At 40.1% G+C, this 26,482-nt stretch overlaps 1 protein-coding gene across 2 annotated transcripts; it reads right to left on the minus strand.

Annotated features, from left to right (window-relative positions):
- Positions 1–8,291: 8,291 nt before the first annotated feature.
- On the minus strand, positions 8,292–26,482 carry LOC109416559 (fer-1-like protein 6). 2 transcript variants are annotated; one of them, XM_029866427.2, is made up of 20 exons: positions 26,213–26,482; positions 25,996–26,143; positions 25,776–25,935; positions 25,581–25,707; positions 25,321–25,513; positions 23,941–24,599; positions 18,222–18,347; positions 17,586–18,125; positions 17,174–17,311; positions 16,549–16,962; positions 16,227–16,484; positions 15,373–15,834; positions 14,971–15,170; positions 14,692–14,913; positions 14,478–14,623; positions 13,961–14,423; positions 13,546–13,666; positions 13,152–13,445; positions 12,976–13,076; positions 8,292–8,715 (listed from the first exon to the last, which is right to left on the minus strand). In XM_029866427.2, the coding sequence occupies exons 1-20, from the start codon at positions 26,393–26,395 to the stop codon at positions 8,490–8,492; spliced, it is 5,181 nt and encodes a 1,726-aa protein (XP_029722287.2). In that variant the 5' UTR covers positions 26,396–26,482; the 3' UTR covers positions 8,292–8,489. The 2 variants fall into 2 exon arrangements, with proteins under 2 accessions (XP_029722287.2, XP_062708752.1); XM_062852768.1 differs by lacking the exon at positions 16,227–16,484.

Consider the following 26,482-nt stretch of genomic DNA (forward strand, 5'->3'; position numbering starts at 1 on the left):
CTCTACTAAATCTTGGTAATTTTTTATTGGAACCCGAAAAGTATTCAATTATGTGATGACCTTTATTTTGGATGTCAGTTAAATATGCTGTTCAGTATCAAAAATAGAGAAAATGTTTTCACTTCCAATGAAACGCACGGAAAAGCACCAAAAACAAAGAAGGTGACAAATTTGTAGTTGGCTTCGAAGAGGTATTAAATTTTACAAATAAATATTTATTTCATGTCAATGTAGTTAGGGCCTTGTAAGAACTCAAAATAAACTGTTCTTAACCTCGGTGGAGCGATAATATTCACTAAAATGGAGGTTTGAGGTATGGCCAAAATATGTTCAACATAATCAGATGTGGACATATTTTGGACCACCTGTCAGATCCATCTCTCCAGTTCCTTCTTAAGGGACAAAATATTCATGCCAATGTAATGTACTCTAAAAACATATAAATAGAATAAGTTGGGACCCCCCGTGATCTGGGTTGTTATACGTTTATTTTACAATGAGATTGTTGTGGGTTCGATTTGTTCTAACAACTTTTCGCCAAGTTAAAAATGTCGTTTCGGTTTGTGCCCTAACAACTTGTCGACAAGTTGAAATTTTCAGGTGTTTAGTCATCCAGTGTAGAAAAATTGTCCTTCTTGGCAATCAGTTGATGACTGCGACAATGTGTTATCTAATGTATGTTTGACAAATTACGTATCATTCAAATTACTTTATTTTTGATGGCCTTTCCACTCATTAAAATATGTGTGGAACGTCTTTATACTTAGCAAAATCACTAGGCTTCCACACTTCCTATTAAGCGTAACGTAATTTATACATGGTGACTGACGTCATGCAATAGTTAATAAATACACGTTTCGCGTCACATTTTTTTTATGAAACATCATACTACAATGCGTAAAAACTGGCAATTGCAACAAAATTTCATCTTTTTTTACCGTTACGTAATTTTTAAACGTTCCCTGCCTCAAAAAATGAATAGAAAAGATGTAAACTTCACGTAGTTTTAATTATTTTTAAATTTTTGCTGAGGTGGCTTTCATTTCATGAATCAATTGAAGTTTAATTTGGTGGGCCAAAATAAAATCAGGTGGTCCAAAATAGAAGCCCGAGATCCTTCAGGAGTTTTGATATTTCTTATATTTACTACACCAATTTTGAGTTCTGTTTGGCCTTTTTGACAGAAAACTTGTTGCTCTACGTAATTCCTACTGAAATTATCCATATTTTGAAGTGGGAACCTTCTTTTTTCGCTGAATTGTTCATCCACTTCCTAAAGGGGTCCAAAATACCTCCCTTACCCTACGGCTGGGCTGGTGCTTGCCTTTGGAGCTGCTAGTAGGAGATTTAGGTAGGTTAATGTTATAAAACGCACCTGCACCTTCACTTATTTGAGTTAAAAGATGCGCCTATTTAAATATTTCCAAAAACATTTAATTTTCATCATCCACTAGCTCTCCAAATACATACCCTCACCGTATAATTTTAATATTACAAATATGACCTCATATGCAATCTCACATTTAAGATTACAATGGATCGAAATAAGTGCATTTGAAGTTGTTGAAGAATGTAAACTTGAAGTTGTATAATTGTTGACGCAAAATTGGAATTACTAATACTATCAAATGAAATCGGATGAAATTATGGACTTTGTATACAATTTAACCTAATCTGTTATTGCACCTTATACAATTCTAACTAAATGTGTTCATTAATATAACTTAAGACTAACATCCTTATATGACTTCTGGTTTGCTGGGAGCTGCTTGATTTCAACTACCGCAGACGTCAAAGCATGCGTGAAAGGAATGGGTAATCTGTCCCATAGGGCACTGCATTGTTTTGATTTTGTATGGGATTTTGACGTTTCTTGGCCTTGTTGTTTACAAAATGTCTGTAAGAGTGAAAGAGAGGGAAAGAATTTCATGCAGGGCCCTATTCACAAGAAAGACGACCATTTGGAATGTGAGAATTCAGAGCGATCACTATTTTCAATATCCTCTACAAAGTGCTATCGCAGATAATCTGCCCACGTTTCCATCTAAAATTAAATGAGTAGCGTTGCAGGAGGTGTGTTGGACAGCATCTATAGTGCGAACGTTTAGAGGTAATCATGGTAATCATATACCATCTACCAGAGTTGCGGCAAAACACGTGAGCTGGGAACAGCTTTTATCGTGATGGGTGACATGCATTGCGGAGGCGTGTGATGAGTGGGTGGCCGATCGACGAAAGAATTTGCTGGTTGAGGATCAAGGGCTGATTCTTCAACATCAGCATAATAAACGTGCACAGCCCTCACACCGGAAGCATTGATAATGAAAAAGACGTATTTTGAACGCAGCTCGTACGCGAGTACGACCGCTGCCCAAGCTACGACGTCAAAATCATCATAGAAGACCTAAACGCTCAAATAGGCCAGGAGGAGCAATTCAGACCGACACGATTGGAAAGTTCAGCGCTTACGTGTGAGGTGAGACGGACGGTTTCGGCTCACGTGACGTGAGACGACTAATGTAAATCAAATGGGGCGAGTCGACTTTTGTCACCTCATTCGACTCGTCTCACCTCACACGCCGCGCAGAATAAGCCTGACTGTGTGAGAACATTCGAGCGATCACCATTTTGAATGCGTTCCACAAGGCAGTATCCTAGGCCCTCTCATCTTCGTGCTGTTTATCAATGATTTGTGCACTCGGATCTCCTCAGGAAAACTGCTGTACGCGGATGACATGAAAATTTTCAGAGTCATTGCCACACTTTTAGATTGCCTTGCACTCCAGATGGACATAGATGAGCTGCTGCGCTGGTGTCACGAAAATGGTATGAACGTGAATATTAAAAAATGCAAGGCTATAACGTTTCAATGTGATATATAGAAGGTGTGGAGGAAGTTCCCGTAAGCTTGTGTTAGTAGATTGTTTATGTAAACAACTTCGAAGGAGAAGGTTAGTGACGTCATACCGGCTCATCGGCGAGAAAAATCAAACAACAATTGGTTTCCGTTGAAAATTTTATGCACATTTACTGTATCACGAAATGGAAATCACATAGGTAAAATATATCTACAAGGGAATGGCTCTCCTCGTGAGGTGAATCTTTCTTTTGGGATTTAATGTTGAATCATAATTAACAAATTACAGAATATCCACCATATTGGACATTCGTCGCGTCAACTTACTTTTCCGTTAGCATTTCTGGTTATTTCTACGCATCGATGTACACAAGCCGTTTTAAATAATTCGTTTTGAAGTGAATGGTTGCATCAGCCTACAATAAGCGAAACGTTATAAGTATTAAATAAGTAATTTACCTGTAGAATTACCCCATGAAGATTTTTCACTAACTCTCTGTAGTGTCTCACGTATCTCCATTTTCATGTTGTCGTTTGCACAACAACGCTAAGGTCGCCCTTAGAAACCACAGCAGAGCAACACGCTCAAGAGAATTGACACACAGTTGTATATAATTTATTGTGTGACTAAACATATGTGACATCATATTTCAAATAATGTTTAAAGTTTCAACAGCTCAAAATAGTGATTAGGCACAAGATGAAGCTGAAATTTAATTAGAAGTTATTTCATGAATGTTTAACGCCATTTATTTGGCTTTTATACTTCGACTTGCTTTTTCGAAATCTTGTGTGTTGTATGAGTTGATGTTTTTAAGGGTGTAGCTGTCCTCGCACGAATTCAAAAACAAACCGTATGACGTCAGCTGTTTTTCGATGCTGTGGGTTGCTATGTGAACTCAAATTCGGTGCACTAACACATATACACCGCTGTGTAATACACGAAATGATCCCCTCACCTCCAGTATAGAACACATTGATAACGTTTAGCCGTAAACGCAGTCCGATGATGCACCAATACCAGATGGGAGCGATCCAGCTAGAACGTGTACAGTCAATTCGCGATCTGGGGGTGACGATCGACTGCCAACTTCGTTTCAACGAGCATGTGTCGATAACAACTGCGAAAGCCTTCTCCGTACTAGGCTTCATTCGCCGTAACGCAACGCATTTCACCGATCCGTACACACTCAAGGCACTTTACTGTGCTCTGGTGCGTAGCATCCTAGAATATGCAGCCCCGGTTTGGAACCCGTACCACGTTTCGCAGATCATACGCATTGAACGTGTCCAGAGGCGATTCGTACGCTTTGCGCTTCGCAACCTACCATGGAATGATCCCGAACGCCTCCCTGACTATCCTGCTTGCTGCCGCCTGATTGATCTGGAGTTGCTTTCTGACCGGCGCAAAAAGCTTCAGCAGTTAGTCGTGTTCGACATTTTGCAGAACAACATTGACAGCCCTGATCTCCTGTTGGAACTCTCGTTGAATGCACCGCTTCGTCAGCTACGTCACACCGATTTTCTCTTTGTTCCGGGACATAGAACAGGCTACGGCCATAACAACCCTCTAAGCTCCTGCATAAGGGTTTTCAACGAAGCCAGTAACATTTTTGAATTTGGTATGACGAAGCAGAATTTTAGAAATAAGCTATAAGTTAAAATTAAGTATCAGTCTGTACGATTTATATCGAAGACAAAGAAATAATAATAATAATAATAAAATGCTATACCAGATCATCTTTCGTCGCCTTTCACCTAAAGTAAATGAGTTCGTGGGAAATTTATTCTTCAATCACTTAACCTAATTTACAGATCTTTTGTCCACTAGGGCACTGCGTGAGCGATTCCAATTGGAAGCTGTACTTACATTTTGTACAGCGCCTAAATGTATTCTATGTATTCTAATTCTTCTATATCGAACTGGTTGCCGTTGCGCTGCTTTTCACTTACTACCCTATCATGGTAGAATGATGAGCACGAGGATGTTGATGTGTGGCAGTTCGGTTGTTCCCTTTTCCAGTCCGATTGGGTCAGCTTCTCTCAGGGAGAAAGAGCAACTGACGAAAGTGCCGGGGTTGGGATCGCACCCATGACCATCTGCTTATGAAGCAAACGTACGACCAATTGCGCCACGGGCCCCGGCATCGTGGGAAGTTACCAAGCCGGTTCCATTGACGACCGGTCGACAACAGACCAGATCTTCACCGTACGGCAAATACTCCAGAAATGCCGTGAATACCTGGTCCCAACGTACCACTCGTTCATCGACTTCAAGGCGGCATACGACAATATCGACCGCACCGAGCTATGAAAAATCGAGGAGGGGAAGCTTACCAGACTGATAAGAGCAACGATGGATGGTGTGGTAAACGGTGATAAGGTCCCGTCCGTCAATTCCCGTGGACCGGAGTCAAGAGAGTTGGTTCACCGTAGCGTGTCGCCAATCGCACGCCTTGAATCAGGTCCGAATTTGGAAAATAGGAGACGTGGCATTCCCCGCTCGACCTAGCAGGAATCTTAGTACACAAAGCCGGGTCGCTGGGCTCTGTTGCGTCCCTATTGACCAGAGGAGGACCATCCCGGGAACTCTCTAACGTGAAATCAGAAGCTTCCGTCCAACCGCCACTCCCTCCGCACCGTTTTTTGGCCATTACGCTCGCGGGTCCAGTAAGTTGTCGCCGGACACGCCGATGGCCGCCTACAAGCCGTCGCCATCACCGAAGACTGACCGAATCATCGCAGCGTCAAGAAAAACTGCGCAGGTACGTCATTTTCTGTTCATGGCCATGAAACTTTCTTGTTCCGTACTTTATGTTAATTAGTCCAACCCGAATGAATGTTGTTTGAGTAAAATTCTATGAATTATAAAAGGTTGAATTTCAGTTTAGTTTCCTATTACGTTTGACAATTATAATAAAATTCACTCACTGTGTTTCATCACGTTTATTCAGTATAGATTCTTTGCTCTTATTCCGTTCTCCCTATGTTTTTGGTAGCTTTTGATGGAGATTGAGTTTGGGTTTCGTTTCAAGGATTTTTGCCTATTTTCCGTGAGCCGTTCAACTTATTCTCTGAGATAATAGTCTCTAAAAGAGTCGGGCAAATTAAACACGACCGGTGGTCTCTCTTCATGAGAGTGGCGCTTCAGCCACCGTGCTTCAATAAATCTCTTAAGAAAGTTAGCGAACGGTTACATTGGCGTGATAATTTCGGGTGAACTATCCAGTTCATTCGAATCTCGAAGATGACTACAACAAGGTGATGTACTTTCCTGCCTACTATTCAACATCGTCCTGGAAGGTGTTTTGCGGCAGGCCGTGCTCAACAAGCGGGGGACGATCATCACGAAATCCGGCCAATTTGTCTGTTTTGCGGATGACATGGATATCATTGTTAGAACATTTGGAACAATGGCAGAACTGTACACCCGCCTGAAACGTGAAGCAGCAAAGGTCGGACTTGTGATGAATGCAGCTGTACATGCTGGTAGGTGGGACTGAGCGTAACAAGACAAGCCTTGGCAGAAATGTTACTTTCGAGGTGGTAGAAGAATTCGTCTACTTCCGTTCTTTGCTAACGGCTGACAATAGAGTCAGCCGTGAAATACGAAGGCGCATCAACAGTGCACTTCACGCTTGTTTGTACCCTAGCGAATGCGTACTACATATCAAATTGTTCATTTCATTAACCCGTAGGCTACGGGGCTTACAACAAAATTTCAAACCGCTGCCAAAGACGCAAACATCAATATTTTTCAATGAAATTTTGAGGTTCACTTCACTATTAGTTGTAGTTTCAGTTATGCTGGGAGCCACAAAAATTGAAGCCAGGAGGACAGTTTTATTCCGGTGGACGTCTGGGTCAGGAGGGGTAAAAATGGCATAACCTTCCTTTTAGCAAGGCCCCATTAGTTGGAATTCAAATGAATTCATCTGAAAAGTTGTTAGTTCTTTATATTATTGTATATTACGTCAGGCCTGGGGGTTAAGAAGTATATAGGTGGTGTAGAACTTTTTCCAGGCCTCCAAAATATTTTCAATTTTGAGTCTAATTTCTATGCGCTTGTAAAAGATTTTGAGGCACGCAAGAAGTAGATTTTTCTGTCCTAAGCCAGGTTTTAAGCATATTGAATTAAACTGTAAGTAAAACTTGATGGTAACATACTGTTTTCGCTGGAAAAATCATTTTTTTCACAAAAAGTAACACGATTTTACAAGAAATTGCCTACTTTTAGGCGTTTAATGTTTCACAAAAGGTACCGCAGTTATCGCCTAAAAGTATGCAATTTCTTGTAAAATCCTCTTACTTTCGTGGAAAACATAATTTTCTAACTAAAACAATGTGTTACCATCAAGTTTTACTTATAGTTAAATTAAATATGCTTAAAACCTTGCTTAGGACAGAAAAATCTACTTCTTGTGTGCCTCAAAGTCTTTTACAAGCGCATAGAATATAGACTCAATTTTTGTGGCTCCCAGCATAATTGAAACTACAACTAATAGTGAAGTGAATCTCAAAATTTCATTGAAAAATATTTATGTTTGCGTCTTTGGCAGCGGTTTGAAATTTTGTTGTAAGCCCCGTAGCCTACGGGTTAAACAATTTAGACTGGGTCAAGAAAGTCGATTTTCCGGAACAAAGCTTTTACGATTCCTTTTAGCGTCCAAAACAACTGTACAAAATTTGGAAGCGATTGGTTGCTTCCCCGTATTCCGCATTGCGATTGCAATTTGTATGGAATTTAGTATGGAAAAACGTGATTTTTTTGCATTTTTCTCATAAATTGATTTTTATCGTCTAAAACGATCTAACTAATGACGTTGAAGTATAGTCTAGGATATGCCGAAAAACTTTGCCGAAGACCGCACCAAGATTCTACACTTGTGAAAGAAGTTATAACGTACAGATTGCCCGGTGGTGCTTAACATTTAACATGTAAAGGAATAACATCAATAATAAAATCTCAATTTTTGACCTAAGTTACCAGGCGAATTACTTTTTTTTACAAGCGTCAGGTCACTTTGCGGTCTTCGGCAAAGTTTTTCGGCATATCCTGGGCTATACTTTTACGTCATTAGTTACATGGTATTAGACAAAAGAATTCAACTTATGAGTAAAATGCAAAAAAGTACGTTTTCCCATACTAACTTCCATACAAATTTCAATCGCAATGCGGAATACGGGGACACAGCCAATCGCTCCCAAATTTTGCACAGTTGCTTTCGACGCTAATGTAGATTGAAAAACCTTTGTTCCGGGTTGATACGATAAAATTTGAAGGTTTTCCATACAACGTTGACCCACTCTATTAAACATCCTACTTCATTGCTATTTGAGTAGTTCCTAATGCTTCGGGTAAAATAAATAAGTTAAGGAATATTCAAATAGAACAATTACCAGAAGAATACAATAGCCGATTTTTTGTCTCCCGATATCTTCAATTACGATAGACATATGCTCCAAGTGAGTATGATGAAAAATTGCCACTTTGCACAATCAGCACAATTATATTCGTAATTAACCACTAGATAACAAACCACTAGATAACAGACTCAACAAGCAAGGTTGGCGGGACACTCTACCTACATACATACTTTGTTCACGAGTTTCCATAGACAATTTCACAATATTACTGTTCCACTATTCCGGTGGTGACGGCGCTATCCAGTGACGCCTTCCGGGCGAAGCCTCTTGCTATAATCTCTCTGGGTGTGTTGCTTATCAGTCCGATGCAGAGTAGTACGACGAGGGCTATCACCAGCAATACTAGGCACACTTTTCGAACAAACGGCCACAGGATCCAGCGGAAGGATTTGAGCGGGTTGCGGTACCAGTTGAAGGACGTATCCGGACGGCTGCGATGCGTGCGGGGAAAAAAAGACAGAGGAAAACATGATTGATGAAATGTCGAAACTGGTTTGCTTACCACCCTATTTCTAATTAACTGAAAGATTGCAGACTCCGATGAAGCCGGTCAAAATCTTATTGACGTCTTGCAGCGTGGCCCGCTCGAAGAATCGGGGGTGTGTCTATTGCACTGACGTTATATATAAGAAGTATTTCAGGGCGTTATGTACTATGAAATGTTTGATTGATGGAATCCAGAAATAACTTAGATAAGCACAACAAAGGTTTCCCACGATTGAACTATAAATGGCACATGAAAAACAGGAAAAATACTTACTCATAGACTCTTTTGAAAGCATTAAACATTGTTAGAAAGCGTTAGACAGAATTTCATTATTTAGGGTATATGGATCATTCCTTGGCCTAATTTGCAAACTGCCTTGACAATTTGGACCATAACTCATAAATAATATGTTGACCCTATTACGCACTCTAGGCAATGCATGTTTCACCAATTGGAAGTAAACTAACGTAAATATTCAAGATTTTACTTAACTATGTTGAAAAGTTTCAATGTGGTGGTATGCAACGTTGGTCTATGGTACAAAAATTGGCCTATTAGTGGATACAACGTTGGCCTATTGCTTTCCATGCACTAGAACCACTTATTATCTAATTTTTTCAATATTTTTGCTGAGGTATTATCTCTGTTTGTTCACCAATCATACTTTCAAATTACATTTTCGGAGCCAAATTTTCAAAAGATTATAAATAAATCACTTATACTAAAGCTCTTTCTTTTTTAGTAACGAAAACAATGCAACCCGATTATTGTGTTATATTTGTACAATCACCGCACACAAAATCTATTTTTCTGTTCGTTCTTTCTGGTTCTTACGCAAGCAATGTTGTTGGCGTCACGTTATCGGTGTTTTTGACGTCATTTTACTGATGGGCCAAGATTTGGGTACATAGTGAAAAAAATGTCCTCAATATTCGGCCCACATGTAATTTGTAAAATAGTAATTATTCGTTAAAAACAAACATACAAATTCAAACTAGCATCTTTGACCATCGCATCAAATGTTCAGTTATTTAAAAGGCAATTCGAAATATTCCAGAATCATGCCATTTATGATCATGTGTATAGACTACCCACTAAGCCGAAAAATCATGGCGTCTACAAAAGCTAAACAAAGTGACATTTTCATACAATTTTAATACTCCAAAGTGCTAAAATTGAAACGAAATGTTACAGTTGTTTGGCGCAAAGCTTTTCCGATATCCAGTTCGGCATGTTTGTTTGAGTTTTTGGTTAACGCTAAGATAGGCCGAACGAGGGGACTATGCCAACGAAGCATCCCGATACCCTACTACTTTCAATTCTAATACCTACCTTTTCCAAGATTTTTAATAGTGTCAGTGTCAATCGACGGTTCATGTCGGCTAGACGAATAGTTGTTGCAGGCGGGGCTTGGAATTGAAACCACACCATTCACTTACAAATAAAAAAAAAATTAGCCCTCAAGACTAGAAGATCTGTATATCTTCGACAGCGTAATGCTAGATGAATCATAAATCATAAAAACCCAGATTAATCCACCTAGTGGTGATAGTGCCTTTCTCGTCGAATATGTACTCATGATCTTTCTGTCGATGCAATCAATCTTGCCTTAGAGTCAGTGATCAGCCCCAAATCTCTGTGCTTTGGTAACGAACGAGAAGGAGGAAATGCTCATAACAGCGATCTGGGACTGTACCACTTACGAGTTTCTGAATCATGAGAATACTGTATTTAGAAAATCCAGAATTTTATCAAGGCCATCATCGAGTAAGGGCACTTTTTCCGACGTTATGTTTAACGTATGGGCAGAGCAGAAAGTATCAGTCGTTTCAGTTGACTGCTTGACCATCATCACTGGAGACTGTTTCATACCAAGATGACAATTACTAGCCAGGATTAAACTTTTTTCACAGAAATCACTTTGACAAAGTTTTATCTACACACTTTATGCTATATTTTATTATCATTGGTTACAAGATTCATGTAAAATTTTTTATGAAGTAATTAATTTGAATTGCCAATGCTATATCACGTTCAAATATCAACCACATTAAAGATCTCGCCCTCCAGTCACATCAAAATTTTGTGCAGTAATTTTAGACGCAAATAAAGATTTGAAAGAATGTTCGGGGCTGATGCGCTTGAATTTTAATTTTTCCATACAACGTTGACCCAACCTACTGTAAATTTACGTCTCAGGAATCCAAAATGGTGTGATTTGATGAGATCACTTTAGTTTTTTTTATAGGTTTTTGCATCTCTCACACATATCCACCGCTTGCATTGATTTAGTTCATTTTCGTAATTCCGCTGAAGAACCCAACGCTGCTTCTGCAACACCACCTGTGGCTTCTTATGAAGTCTGAGTATATTTTGTATTGCTTACGAGACCCCCGGAACTAAAAATTCAACCGGTAGTAACTTCGGTGGACTGTGGCTATTTTCTTATTATCCATGCATCAGGTTACTGACAAAAAAAAGCGATTTGATGTACCGCAAGCATGGGTTTGATGCAATTTTATACATGTCCACTTCCAGTGGGACACCCTTAACCGGATCCGGAAAATTTACATGGTTCATTTTTACATTTGACCAATTCCGGCAGGACACCTGAACCGGTTGTGGAACACTACCGGTGGTCTCTAACGTAATCTGAGCTGATTTTCTTGAAAACCGTTCATCATCTTATCGAAAAAACCGCGATTTGATGAAGCGCATGCATGAAGTTCGGTTCCCTTCTACATTTGACCACATCCGGAGGGACACCGGGAACCGATTCCGGGACACTACTAGTTTTCCCAAGCATGAACTGAGATATTTTTTCTTGGGAACCGTTCATCAGGATACCTTAAAAGCCATTTGATGTGTCGCGAATATTTTTTGGTTCTCTTTTACATTCGGCCACTTTCAGCGAGACACCGATTCCTATCAGTAGTTTCTATTGTGGGCTTAGCTTATTTTCTTGCTGATCGCTCAAGTAATCGGAAAGGGCACAATTTGATGCGTCGCATGTATGAATTAGGTCACCTCCGGCGGGACACCAGGAACCGGTTTCGGGATGCTACTGATTCAGATATGATCTGAGACTATTTTCCTGCTTATCGTTCCTCAGGGTATAGAAAAAGCTGCGATTTGATGTGTTGCATGCATGGGTTTGGTTCACTTTTATATTTGGCCACTTCCGGCGGGTTACCCGGAACCAGTTCCGGAACACTGCCGGATCAGATATGGTCTGAGACTATTTTCCTGTTTATCATTCATCAGGTTACAGAAAAAGCGGTGATTTGATGTGTCGCATGCATGGGTTTGTTTCACTTTTATATTTGGCCACTTCCGGCGGGACACCCGGAACCGGTTCCGGTATGCTACCGGTTTAGATATGGTCTGAGACTATTTTCCTGTCTACCATTATACAGGTTATGGAGAAAGCTGCGATTTGATGTGTCGCATGCATGGGTTTGGTTCACTTTTATATTTGGCCGCTTCCGGCGGGAAACCCGGAACCGGTTCCGGAACACTACCGGTTCAGGTATAGTCTGCGGCTATTCTCCTGCTTACTGTTCATCAGATAATCGAAAATGCCGTGGTTTGATGGGTCGCATGCATGGGTTTGTAGCAATTTCATATCTGGCCCCTTCGTGGGGTACCGGTCCGGAACACCTAAATGGCCATAACTCCGGAACGGCTGGACCGATTCAAACCATTTTCAATAGGAAACAATGGGACAATATTCCGCGTCGATTGAAACCAAAAGTGTTGAAATCGGATGATATTTACTATCCAAAAGTGAGGTGACATTTTTGTACACATACACACATACACACGCACACACACACACACATACATACATACACACACACATACACACACACAGACATCATCTCAACTCGTCGAGCTGAGTCGAATAGTATATAAGACTTGGCCCTCCGGGGGTTCTATCAAGACTTCATTTTTGGAGTGAACATATAGCCTTTCGGTACACCTTGGTGTACGAGAAAGGCAAAAAAATACCATAAATGGTGATTATGTATGCTACATTACCAGCGCTACCTAGCTTTAAACGAGTGGAGTACATTTGGACAACAAATTCAGTAATACAGTGAACTTAAGAGCGTAATTGCTTCTCATATATGAGAAGCAATTACGCTCTTAAGTTCACTGTATTACTATATAATATATTAGTGTATGCCTTCAATATACTCACTCTGGTGCCGGCAGCTTTTGCGGTGGCTTGCGTCCCTTGCCGGCCGGTCTCAGTAGGGCCTCCTCCTCGGTGAGAATCTGAAGCTCCAGCTCGATTTTTCCCTGCATGGATGAAAGGAAACCGCAATGAAACAAAACTTTTCCAACACGCGCCGAGCAGGTGAAAGATTGATTTACCGTTTGAATTATCCTGTCGTTGACTTTTCCCACAATCGGATACCATCCACGGATTTTCTCTTCGCGGAAAAGATTCAGATATTGGTCCCGCCGGATGGCAGCAGGTGACTGAAGTGTGCACTTTGCCGGCTTCGCGGCCGGCCTTAGAAGTTGAGCCAGATTGAGGTTCAACGTACCGAGAAAGTCATCGCGAGAAAAGAGATCATTATCCCACACTTGCACTGTCAGCAGCGGAGGAACTTTCTGCTCGGTGTCAAGTTGCTCGTAGAAACTTTTCTTGCGTGTTACCACCATCTGGATGGATGGATGACGATGGAAATAGCATCTTAATAATTATAATCCTCACTCGATTAAGGTGGCAATAATTAAAAGTATTAGAAGAATTCGCTCTTACCATGGCTTCGGAGCTGGAGTAAACGAGTGGAAACACCATACGCCAGTTGAAGTTTCCCGTTCCGTCCAGTGATCGGTAGTGGATGTCAGTGAACTGCGCCTCATCCACGTTTTGGAGCCAGCTGAATAAGGATTTTTCAGTTAATGGATATGTTTGTCATTTGCCATACTTTTTAGAGCTTTTTTAGATACTTGGACCGATATAGTTTGATATTGTTACATATAATACATAGGAGTATAATTAAAGATAAATAGCGAAGAAAAAAAACTCAGAAATTTCTGTAACAATGATGCACAATTATCGACAACGAAAATAATCGGACTTTTGACATCTGGGTTACTGGCAGTTGGGTTAGTGACTTTCGAGCTATTGCCGTAGAACTAGTGTGGGAATCTACGCCGACATTTACACTTACCACTTCACATAGATATCACTCATCTTAGTTCCAAAGATGTTTCGTTCGTCCAGAATGACATCTTGAGTGTTCCACACGATAAGACGCAGCTCGTACGGCTTCGGCGGATTCGGAGTAATATCTACTAGTGTTGGAGTTGCCTCGGCAGGATAAACCTCAATCCAAAGCTGCAACTGTCCTTGCTCTATACCGGGATGGTCAGGATGAAAAAGAGACCTGGTTTCGACATGCTCCGGCACAAGGTGACACCCAATGACGGGGATTTGTTGGAAATTGTTCAGTGCCGCTAGAGCAGCTCTTTCGTGGATATCTTCAGTCTTCGATAAAACGGTGGAATCGCGAAAGGTTACACCCGCAAGCTGAACAGTACTGCCAAAGTAATTGGGCCCAACAATACCATTGTGAAAACATATTTGATCTAGGAGGGAACTTGGCTTCATGGGAAAACGCCATGCATTGTACCCTGGAATGACGATTATGTTGAGTCAGATAAAGTTTCAAAGTTGAAGGCATTTACCTGATGCGTTGTATTCCTGTGGTAGGCCGAAAGTAGCAAAATGTCTCGTTCGGAAGCGGTCTTCAACATCTATGGTGGTAGTTCCGATCAAATCATCCGGCGAGCAGGTATCTCTGTCAATCACTGATATTTTCAGGTTGTGATCGCTGGAAGTCATTTATCATAATCGTTGACAAATATGAGTTTGATACGCACACATGACTATCAAACTTACCGTGGTAATCGGCCATGCATGACAAATCTTCTACCAAACAGAGGATTAGACTGATCCTTAACGTAGTTGGGCCTATCAATAATTTTCTCTTTTCCAAGTTCTAACTTCACATAAGCATCAGACAGGCTGAAAATATCTCGAGATCGTAGATTTTTTCCTTGCACAATGTAAGCCACTACAATTATGCTAGTCTCGGACATCAACTTCGGAATGGCCCTTAACCTGTTAAAACATATGTATAGTTTTAAAGGCTCTCGGAATCCATTATAAATAGGTTACATTAAATCAGAACTGGGATCCAACATTTTGCTTCCATTGTTCTCCTCAGTGGATCTAATTATAATCTTGCATTTTAGGTTTCCATACGTCTTAAATGGCTTTATATTACTACGATCAACTTTCTTCAACAAGGGAATTGGTGCACTCCAATCCTGGAAGCTTTGAAACTCTGGAACTTTCTCGAGCTCACAAGGGTAAATCTATAAGGAATAGAAAGCTATCAATACTGGGAACAAGTTGCACTGCGCACTCGTTTCATATCAAATCCATAATCAATTTGTTACTCCTAGTTTAACACGTGCATCGACTCATTGTTTTTGTTGATTGGTCTCGTTTTCAAGGTAATAAATTAAACAATGAAAATCAATCAACCTAATGGAAATGAAATCATTCGTCGATTACCTTCAACCGGTGCTTGTAGTCAGACGGTTGGGAGCTGCAGCTGTTGTAGAACTTGGTCCACCACGTGTATTCGGTCTCCAAGGAGCCTCGTCTTTTGACGGCTGCTGCTGAACTCTCAGCAGCTCTCTTGCGGTTGGCCTTGATTTTTCCCGAGACAACGGATTTAACGGCAAGCAACGTTGGCAGCAGTTTGTGCCTGAAAGTTGGTTCCACCTTGGTCGGTTCAATGAGAGGTTCCTGCTCTGCACTGTAGAACGTATCTATGGAAATTCTTTCCGTTTCGTTTTGTGATCGATAATTGTTGATTAAATAGTTTTTGATTGGCTGTATCGTATCATCCGTGAATGAAAGTTCTGGATGATTGATAATATTGGAGCTAACAACACGCTCGCCTTTCAGCATGGTGTACTCGACGTGTTGAACTACAAGAGGTGGCCAATATTCGAATTTTGAAGGAAGCATCTGTTGAATGAGAATTATTTCATTACTCAATATAATGATTTCCGTTAATGAAATAATTGATAGAATTCAGAGAAGAATTGACAACAGTTAATGTTTCAAGAAATAAAACTGAAAATTTGAAATTGAGAAAACTTTAAGATTACACACAGATTTTCTTCTTCTTTTTGATGGCTCTAGGTCCTCACTGGGATTTGCCTGCTTCGCTTCAACTTAGTGTTGTTTAAGCAATTCCACAGTTTTTAATTGAAGGGCAAGCAAATAAAAGCATTGCATGAATTTGTATATTGTTAGGCAAGTACAATGATGCACTATGGTCAAGTATATAGACCATGGTTTTATCCCAACCCACATATGGCTGGCGTTAAATCTTGTTTCTTATTATGAACACTTACCAAATATCCAGAAGCATACATGTCCGAAAAGCTCATCGAGTGCCCGGCATTCCGATACGACAAACCACTCATCAGCTTCAGCTCCCCAAATACGACCTGCACTCGGTAGCGTCCAGCCGCACTCCGTGTCCATCTGTGCAAATCTCTCAATCCAGCAAATAACACTTGCACATGGAACCTTCTCGAACTCGGACAAATGCTTTCTGGAATTCCTGCCTTAAGATTTATAGTCACGGTATCATGTCCTGCTCCATCCACCTACGGTGCAAATTCTTCCGCTCGAATCATAGTAATAGTAGTTTCACTTCACCCTTCGATTTACCTTTACAATTAGAACAGATAGTAACACATCCGCCATGCGTTGACCATTTCGAAAGATCCCCACCCACCGCAGAACGCTATCCCTGCGAGTGTCGTCGAAGTTTTGCCACGGGTCATCGTCCCGAGCGAGTGTTTCCCTTCTCCTCGGAAAGAGCGATATTTTATTGTCCACTTCCTGGGAGTGTTGACCGAGTGGAATCGATGGCTTATCAGATGGATGACTCGTGTTTTTCACACTTCCTCCGAATCGGCCATTATCTAATAAAGATGGATTCCCCGGAGACAGCGACATGTCAGCGTCCGTAGGCTCGTGCAAATTTTTGTCGATTTGGTGTGTAACGTGGCCAGAGGTGTTTGCTGACCGGAGCCGACACTTGACCCAACCAATGCCAATGGTTTCGTTTTTCTGCATACACTGTAAAGTAAATGGTGTTCGATCAGTTATTCCGAAACACCTGCCAGCGTTGAATATGATATTCAATGCATATTGGTAGACAATTCACAATCATGTCTTGTGTTTGTTAAGCCCACCAAAACCATAAACCCTATATGAACCTACAGAAAGCTTTCTCATTATTGCACATAGAGACATTATACGTAAGGAGAAGAAACGTGCACATGTTTACCTGCCGTTTATCTTCATCGAGTAGCAGCAGCATGATGGAAATTTCTCCTACACGGAGACTGTGGCTGTGGTCCAGTATTTTGATGTTGCGGAACTCGATGACTTCGTTCCAAAGAGGAGACAGAGTCTGGGATATAACCTTTAAGGAAGAATCGTGTTTGTAATTAAAGATAAGCAGAAGCACTCAACTAATGGAGATATGATTTTATGTCTCTTCAATCATGCGAGTAACAGAGATCAATTTATAAAGTTTTGGAACCACTTAATAGTGTCTCCCAGACAATAGTACTATTAGATACAACCTTCATGATTGTATCGATACAAGCAATAGTACGTTTAAGATTTTTTGATTACACAAGCCATTCTCATCACATTGTTTTCCCCCTTTTTTCAAATCATTTAAAAATACGTACCGATGTAGCCATTTCGTGGTTCCCCATCAAAACCACAAGCCTGGGATCACTCAGCCCGCTACTATCAAATCCAGCTTGTATTTTCCCTTGATGCACATTGACAATACATTGTACCGTTGAGTCAACCTCACAGCTTTGAACTTGCTGTCCCCGGTGTTGATGATTTTCTTTACCGGGAAAAACTTTACGACCCTGCTGCGTTCCATCCCACCTTCCGAATTCACTTGCTTCCCGTTCCGTACCGACCCAGATCGCGACATCTAACTTTGCATAGACACAGCCGCACCACTCCGGATCACAGGAATGCTGACAACGTGATGGCCTTGCCAATATCGCGCTTCTTGTGCCACACGATGAGCCTTCGTTTTCGCCGGTGGCATCGCCAGCAGTATCCGATGGAAAGCATAGATATTCGACGGTATTCAAACGGCTGATAGCATCGAAATGGGTACATCTCTTCCCGGTGGTGGCACGCTTGCAGCAGTTACGTCCCACTGAGTGACGAATCAGAAGAATGCATTCGGGAAATGTGCTCTGCTCCTGGAAGAATTATTGAAATAATGTTGAAAAGCACATCTCTCCAAAAAGTTTTGACTAACATAGCATGAATGAAATGAAATTTGGGGAAAAACTTACGTCATAAACTAGATCTTCCAGGATATGTAGAATGCGGATCAATTCCGATTCGATAGTTGAAATGTTTTTCAGGGATGGGTCAGATAAAGATGCCTTCAGTTGATTTATCGAAGAGATAATATCGTCCTAAAAAATAAAACGAATTTATGTTGAAAAGGTTCTGCGACACTAGTCCCAATTACTAGCCACAAAATCACTTGCTGGAATGCTATAAAAAGTTTTGTTTAAGGAGAAACTGATCTACAGTTTTCCAGAAATTTTGCCTTTTTTTTACTTATCGGCTGACCATGACTAACGCCGATGCCTTTTGTACTGGATGATGTACTACAATCCGTTCTGTTGAATACACGCCGATTTAAGAATCCTCCTTTCAACGTGGACGATAATGCTTAATTTAGAGTTGAAAGTTTTCCAAAAAGAGCAACAAATCAAAGAAAATATGAATTTCCGATTGTTCGTTTTTACAATTTCACATCCTCATTTTCTTCGATATGTTGATCATTGTTGAGAAAAGTGCACCTTATAAGTTTTTATTTTTTTTATTTATTTTTTTTTGGAAAGTTCCTAGCGGCACGCCGAGGGACGTAGAAACCTCTCCCATCACTGTGCGCACAATCGTCTCGCGTTTGCGCGGACAACGACAGTTCACTAGGCCTTTGGATAGGATAGAGAACGAATTCCTTCAGAAGCAGTTCACCAGCCGTGCACGGAACATGTCGTTCAGTGACACTGTTGCGTACTGACTCAGAAGGTTACGGTAGAAGGTGTGAAAGTTTCGGTTTTGTCATATGGTCGATTTTCTGTTTGTTTTTTTTTTGTCATGTCAAAGTTTGAAGAATGTTATTGTTCAAATTTATGTTGTGACCTATAATTCTGTGAGTGTAGAATTAGCATGTAAGTTAAAATACACATAAATTAAAATGAAAAAAAAAAAACTATAATTCAGTAATCTTTGGTGTACCTATGATCTGTTATGATGGTCGATGTGTTCGTTAGCCTGGAACACGGTTTATATGGGAAAATACAAAAAATAAAAAAAATGCCAATCTCCTGTATATATTTTAAGTTCCACTTTGGTCCCATATCAACTGTGCAAAATTTCAGATCGATTGGAAAAACTATATTTTAGCGCTCGTCATTCTTGGTTTTTCATACGATTTTACTATTTGTAAATTTTACTCCTGCAAAGAAAAATCGCTAGGAGTCACCCCTTGATCCTCAAAAATAAGTCGATGAATGATTTTTGTAGAAAACATCACTAGGAATCAGACCTCCAAAGACAGCAAACCGATGCGACGTTTGTGGAAAAAGTTATTAGGCCTCACCCGATCGATAAAATAACGCGATTTTATTATTTATTGTTATTCCTTACATGTTAAACAGCGTTTGCATGCCATTCGGTTTTCAGCCAATAACTTTTTCCACATGCCTTAGATCGCTTTGCGGTCTTCGGAGGGTTGGTTTCTCGTAAAATTTCCAACAGAAATCATTTATCGATTTATTTTTAGGGGTTAAGGGCAACCTGTGGCGATTATTCTTTGAAAAAGTGATTTTCCCCATACTAAATTGTATGAAAACTTAAAATGGCTGGCGCTGAAATATAGTTTCTCCGATCGATCTGAAATTTTGCACAGTTGATATGGGGCCAAAATGGAACTCAAAAAGTGTACAGGAGTAAAATGTCTTTTTGTGTCCCACGTCTATTTTTGTTGATCCTCATTTTAGTAATGTTTTTATTATCTTTGAAAGTTGTCTTTCATGCACATCCCTAGCACTATCAGCATCGGTCCAAAAAAGTCCAAATCTAAGAAAACCTTTCATACATTCAGTCGAAAAATGTAAAAATCTCTAATTGATGATGATGATGATGATTGAAGTGTACCCACCATCATCGCAAGGATTACCTTTGGCTGCGGAATCACTCCGGAAGGGAAAAAAAATAAAAATAAAAATCTCTAATTTGTCATAAATAGTCTACGTAAGTCAAAGTCGAAGTAGTCAGTTTTTGTCGATTTCGTCTTGATCACACGTTAGCTTCGAATCTATAAGCAAGCCCTATTAAATGCTGCACTTCCCACTATTAGTTTCTTAATTATTTTAAACTAGCAGTCCCGGCAAACGTCGTCCTGCCTGCCTATTCTGTTTTTTGACATCTAGTTCCATGAAGAAATGCCCCTCAAAACGGATTTTCAGATTTTCCTGTTTTTCTTGCCTTCCCGGTAACTTTTTCTAATTATTTTTTCGTACCTACTAACACGTCGTAGCCCTGGCGGAATGCAACAGTGAAAGAATCATGTCGATCTGTTGACCCGTTCCCGAGTCTATTCGTGACATACAAACACCATTCCATTTTTATTTATATAGATTGATATTGTAAGAAAACATTATTAAGCATTAGGCATTCGAAACATATTAAGGTTTACTCAGAAAACTATAAAATATAAAAATAATTATAGAGAAAATTAGATCACGAAAGTACATTAAATGTTGAGAACTATGTATTAGCAATTTGAATACACGAGAGATACTGCTAATTATTTCATATTTAAATTGAGTTTGTATTTGTATAGTGTATTGTTAAAATTAACCGAATAGTGGGAAGCCCTGGAAACAGTTCAAAGTCGCCTGACTCAAAAAAGATTCCGAGACTCGTCACAAAACACACAAAATTTCATTATGGTTCACAACGACTCTCGAAACCTTCCCAGACTCAATCGCCCGGAACTGTTTTCTGGGTATAGAAACTACTAGGCCCCAGCAGGTCCCTCCTGTATATCGAGCATTTCTGATAAATCAGCCATACTCCATCTGTAGCAGCCGGTTCGCAGTGAACCGTTGGAGGCGCATTAAAGTGTTAAAGGTGATATTTTCATTACAAGAATTAAAATCAACATTCTTCACCATAATACCGTCGAACCCTGTGATCTTGGCCAGGCAATTTCACATCATAATCAGTTCTTTCTTGGATTGATACAGAAGATGTTTTTTGAATCCCGCCAAGAATTTCTTGCGGGATTTTTTTTTATCAACTCTTATTGGTATTCCTTCAGGAACTCCTTCTAGAATTCGTTCATACAAGTCAGGGATTCATTTAGGATTATCTCCGAAGATTGTGTTCCTTGTGGGATCCCATGAGGAATTTCACCCTGGATTTTTTCCTGGTTTCCTCCAGAATTTTTTCCCGGAATTGCAAAAGAAATTCCTTCCAGGCATTCCTTCACAAATTCCTGGAATTCTTTCTTGGTTTCATTCAGGAAAATCTTTTTATGGGGTTCCTCTTACAACATATTCCGGAATTCTTTTAGAAACTCCTTCCGGTATTAGTTAGGGTTCGCCTTCCGGCGTTCCACCTCCATTCCCCCATTTTTTTTTAAAGAATTCCTCCAGCAGTTTGCATACATTTCTCTTGATGTTCGTTCTGGGTTTCCTTTAAAAGCTCCTTCTGTGATTACATTTCTCCTGGAATTCTTTCTAGAAATTCGAGAAAAAAGTAATCCTGAAGACACGCGTTGAAAGAACCTTTACATAAATCTCAGAAGAAATTCCAGGAGGAATCATAAATAACTGCTGGAGGATTCCTGGTACTCCTGGATGCATTCCAGATGAAACTTCTTTAGGAATCTCAGAAAAAATATCGGAATCTCAGATGAAACTTGTTGAAAAATCCCAAAAGGCTCTTGAAGAAATTGGAAAAGGAAGGAGAACCGGAATACCGGAAGAAATCACGGCTGAAATACCCAGAAGGATGCATCTCTGGAGGAACTCTTGGATGAATCCCTGAAGCAACTGCTGATCAATCTTGAAAATCTTCGAGGAATCCCAGAAGAAACTCCAGGAGGTATCTGTAAAGGAACACTTGAGAGAATCCTCGAAGGAGCTTCTGGGGGAATTCACAAACGACTTCAAGAAACTTATTGAGGAATCTCAGCAAAAAAAACCTCGAAAAATTACAAAAAGATACTTTTGAAGAATTTCCAGAAGGAACTGCTGGAGGCATTCTCAAAAAAGAAAATCCTCAAAGAAACTTCTTGGCTAACTGAAGGTCACCCAGTAGCCCATGGCTGTATATAAATAAATCTATATAAATAAAATGGAATGGTGTTTGTATGTCACTAATAGGCTCAGGAACGGGTCAACGGATCAACATTATTCATTCACTGTTGCATTCGGGCATGGCTCCGACGTGTTCGTACGAAAAAAAATATGAAAATCGACCGGGAAAGCAATTCAAACGGGAAAATTTGGAATTCCATTTTGCGATCCATTTCTCTTCAGAACTGCATGGCAAAACGTAGTAGGCAGGTAGTATGACGTTTGCCGGGACAGCTAGTAATAAACAAAATAAATGGCTATTTTAAAGTGATGGAGACGCATGGTCATATGAGCACAAAACTTGAAATTAAAAAAAAACGGGGTTAAGAAAATTTACATTTTTTGATATGTTTTGTAAACACAGTTAAACTTTCGTTAAAAAATTTAAAAATGTAGTCGTTGTGGTCCAAGATTCGGACCATTTTTGCATACTACTAATTATTTTCGCGATATTTTTTTAAAAATTATTTTTGGTAAAGATCATTGCACTGAATTAGAGCAATATCGGAGCACTTTTATTTTCGAATACATATATTGTTTTGTCATGGAATGGCTGTTAAGGACAGACTTGTTAGAATCCCTAAATAATCGCCACAATGGGCGACTTTGGCACCTACTCACGATTCTGAGCGCCCATTCTCTTGGTAAACAAAACCAGCTCATCTGATCTTCTTATTTTGAGCTTATTACAAGTGAGCAAGAACAGAATTTTAAATTGCACTGTTTTTTAAAGCATGCATTTTTAAGATTTGTGCGTCTGAAGTTCTGAACGTCTGAAGACGTTTGTCCTTAAATTTCAAATTCAATGTGTTCAGAAACGCTTAGAAAATCTGTGGTAGCTACCGGAACTGCATTACGTAGAAAATCTTAAAAAATAAGAAACTTGATCTTAGCAAATGGCTTTATTTATTTTTCCCAGATTTTGATTCGGTATCCCTCAGATATGAAGCAGAATGATATGTGGAGGTTTCACGAAACTGTCAGTGGCGTGCGGAGAAAAACAGCGCCTTCTCCCGTCATATGCAACGACTGTGAAGGAAACTTGCTGACAGACAAAACAATGGTGGCTGCCAGGTGGAGAGAGCACTTCGAGGAGTTGTTGAACCACACGACCACGTGGTTTATGGATGGCCCCTTAAGCACCTGAGATCCAAAGAAACCTCCAAAAACACCCCTGTAATGCCTCCGGAACTCTCTGAAAAATGTATGAATCTTCCTGAAATGTCTCCGAAATCCCTCTGAAACCCCCGTGGAACCTCTGTAATGCACACCCTGAGAGCTTCAGAAACTTTCCAAAATCGCCCTTGAAGCCCCCTGTAGCGCCTGTAATCCCCATCTTTTTCTGGAACCTCTCTTGGAAGCCCTTTGAAACTATGTATGACGCTCCTTTAAATCTCCTAGCCACTCGCCCTTCTTAAGCTCCTTCGAAACCTTGACACCCCCTTAAATAATAAACTGTATCCATTTAGGTAAAAAAAAAATCGGTTTGGGCAGTTCCGACCATTTCCTAAATAGAGATGTGGGTGTATACCACAACTTTTTCGTTAAGAAATTATAAATGAATAGCAGAAGCAAGAGAAAAAAAAACTACATAACAACTAATTTCAAATGCACCCAATGTACTCACTATCTGCTCCACGACGAATAGCATCCACTTGTGGTCCCATTGCGTCAGCCGTTTATCATTCCTGACGTACAAATTTTCCTGTGCAGTCTTCAGAGAGCCACCAAAATCCATCAGCACGCTCAGCATGGCTCGCTTCAATGGATGGATTTGCCTTTCGCCGTTATCCATTCGGAACAAAGTGAATTTTTGTTGCAAATTTCGTCCTTGGGTAACCGCACGCCGCAGAGTCATGGTCAGTTCGTATTTCCACCGAAAGTCCGGACAGCGGAAATCGACTGTCAGTAGCGGACGATAGTTGTCGGGAAATTCCTGGAAGGTTGCTTTTCGTACTTTTGATGTAGGGAACTTATCCAGCTGCAGTTCGACGATGTTTGACGATTGGGATAGACAATTCAGAGCTAGGGTAATCTTTGTCGGTTTGGCGGGATCGAAAACTAAAGCATTGAAAATGACTAGCTTCATCATGAATTGCTCTTCCGTCCAAAAATCAGTTGTATCCAGTGATGATGAAATGGGGAATGCTTGACATTTTTTCGGTGTTACTGACCGATTGTGAACGATTTCGGTCGTAATCGTTAGGAGCAATCGTCCAACGTAAACAGCGTTTTGCGGGCCTTGGTAGAAGTGCAGATAGGAGGGACCAAATGTCGGGAGGGAATCTGTAGTTTGAAAAGGAATGATTATAATAAATTTCACTGATTTGACTGTTAAAAGATATGCTGCTTAATGTTTCTTTACTGAACATTTCTCATTGCAATAATGCTTTGTATTTTTTACCAGTAGTAATGCAACGATTTTAAAATACATATTGAAATTGACCGTGACCTCTTGCATTCCTTCACTTTTCAGGGGTTTCACTGATTCGTTTTACATTTTCGATAATTTTGACGTAACATCTAGAACAATTTCGTGAAAATCCATCACACAACCATGGAAATATTTCACAAAACAATGTGTTGTGTAATATCGTCAACAGAAGGCGCTAGTGTGAAACGTCAAATGCAATGGAAAAGGATGCACGCGCCCCTGGTTGTGGGGAAAGCCACAACTATGAAGATTTAACCCTCTTTTGGCATTTGGGTCATTTTTTTATCCAACCCGTACACTACGTTTAGCTGTTCCCAACGCAAAAGGAAGGTTAAAATGATTGTTGATGGAAATTTCGTCAGTGTTACGTCTGTTTGTCTGTGTCCTGATTTTGATCTGTAGATCATTTTCCACATAGGAAAACATATTTCGAATGGATTTTGCAACATAACCGCCACCCTAGTGCCTAAGACTGAAAGTAAGTAACATCATTAAGACACCTCAATCCGTAACAATACGGCAAACAACATATAGCGCATACCTTTATGCTACGTGACAAGTGCAACAACTTACAAACGCCATCAATCTGCTTCGAAAGCTTGAAGAATGGTAGATCCTTGCTAGCCACAACTCGCCGATGGCAACAGTCACTTGCAATGACATCAAAGACAAAAGTCTGCGTCAGCGATGGAAATGTCCCGATAAATGATATCTTCTCATTCCACTCGTGAACGGCGCCATTGTGTTGTGACAGGTTGGTTCTTGACTGGATTGACCGGAAATTGTTGAAAAGTTGAATGAACTTTAGAAGACAGGGACTGAACTGAATTTACCTGAACTCCTCCAAATGATACTTGGATTGAAAGACTCGTTTTAGTAGGAAATTCACCTTGATAAATGCTGATAGCATACTTTACCCGTTGAAGATTTGCGCTATCTGTATGAGGTTCCAAAAGGTTACTGAAAAAGTAATTATAATTGAGCCATTTAGGGTTGAGGATGTCAGTTAGCTCGGTTCAAAACCATACTCTTCAATTGTGTCATTATCTATCACAGGGTGGATAACTGGATTTGACTGTTGCTGATTTGTTACAATTGATAGATCAAGTTGCAGAAATCCAACGTTGCCATCTCCAGATGGAACAGTACATTCCTCTAATACTGCCCACTTTTGTAGGATAGCATGATCTGTAATTGTTGTCATTGCATCACGATGATTTTAACAAGTGAATAGACTGTATCACTTACTTGGACTGTCCCAAATTGTCTTCAAATCGATTGAGAACTCTCCAACGCAACGGTTCTTCGTTGAACAACATGTATGATGAAACACTGCTATGTTCAAAGAAGTTTGAAATAACTTTTCAAGCGATGTAATTGTTTCAAACACAAAGTACTAGAAAAAAAAGTTATCACATAGGTTAATTTGTGCACATTAGAATAATAATCTTCTCTATACTTCTACCTCATTGAAAAATGGACAATCGGAATTCCTGAAGGTGCGTGTGCGGCGATGTTCGCCATTGAAAGATATCAGTACAAAGGTGTTCTCATTTAAAACTGTCAAATGGCGCGCTTTATGTACGGTAACGCAAACTAGAAACGGTTGGCGGACACTTTGGAAACAAAATGGCACTACGGTTGACATCAGGTGCTGGTGGCGTAAACTGTGGATAAATAAATATCCAAACAATCTTTTCGAGCATTTCAATGTGACTACTAGATCAGGCTTTGA

The sequence above is a fragment of the Aedes albopictus genome, chromosome 2, assembly GCF_035046485.1.
Source record: "Aedes albopictus strain Foshan chromosome 2, AalbF5, whole genome shotgun sequence".
NCBI classification, from domain to species: Eukaryota; Metazoa; Arthropoda; class Insecta; order Diptera; family Culicidae; genus Aedes; species Aedes albopictus.

Bases quoted from the DNA above. Each gene is read 5' to 3' on its own strand.
- LOC109416559 (XM_029866427.2), bottom strand. From the start codon at position 26,395: ATGTCAACCGTAGTGCCATTTTGTTTCCAAAGTGTCCGCCAACCGTTT. The intron at 26,144-26,212 runs GTAGAAGTATAG...TTTTTTTTCTAG, and splicing joins ATTGTCCATTTTTCAATGAG to TACTTTGTGTTTGAAACAAT. The intron at 18,126-18,221 runs GTAAGTTTTTCC...TAATTCTTCCAG, and splicing joins TGGAAGATCTAGTTTATGAC to GAGCAGAGCACATTTCCCGA.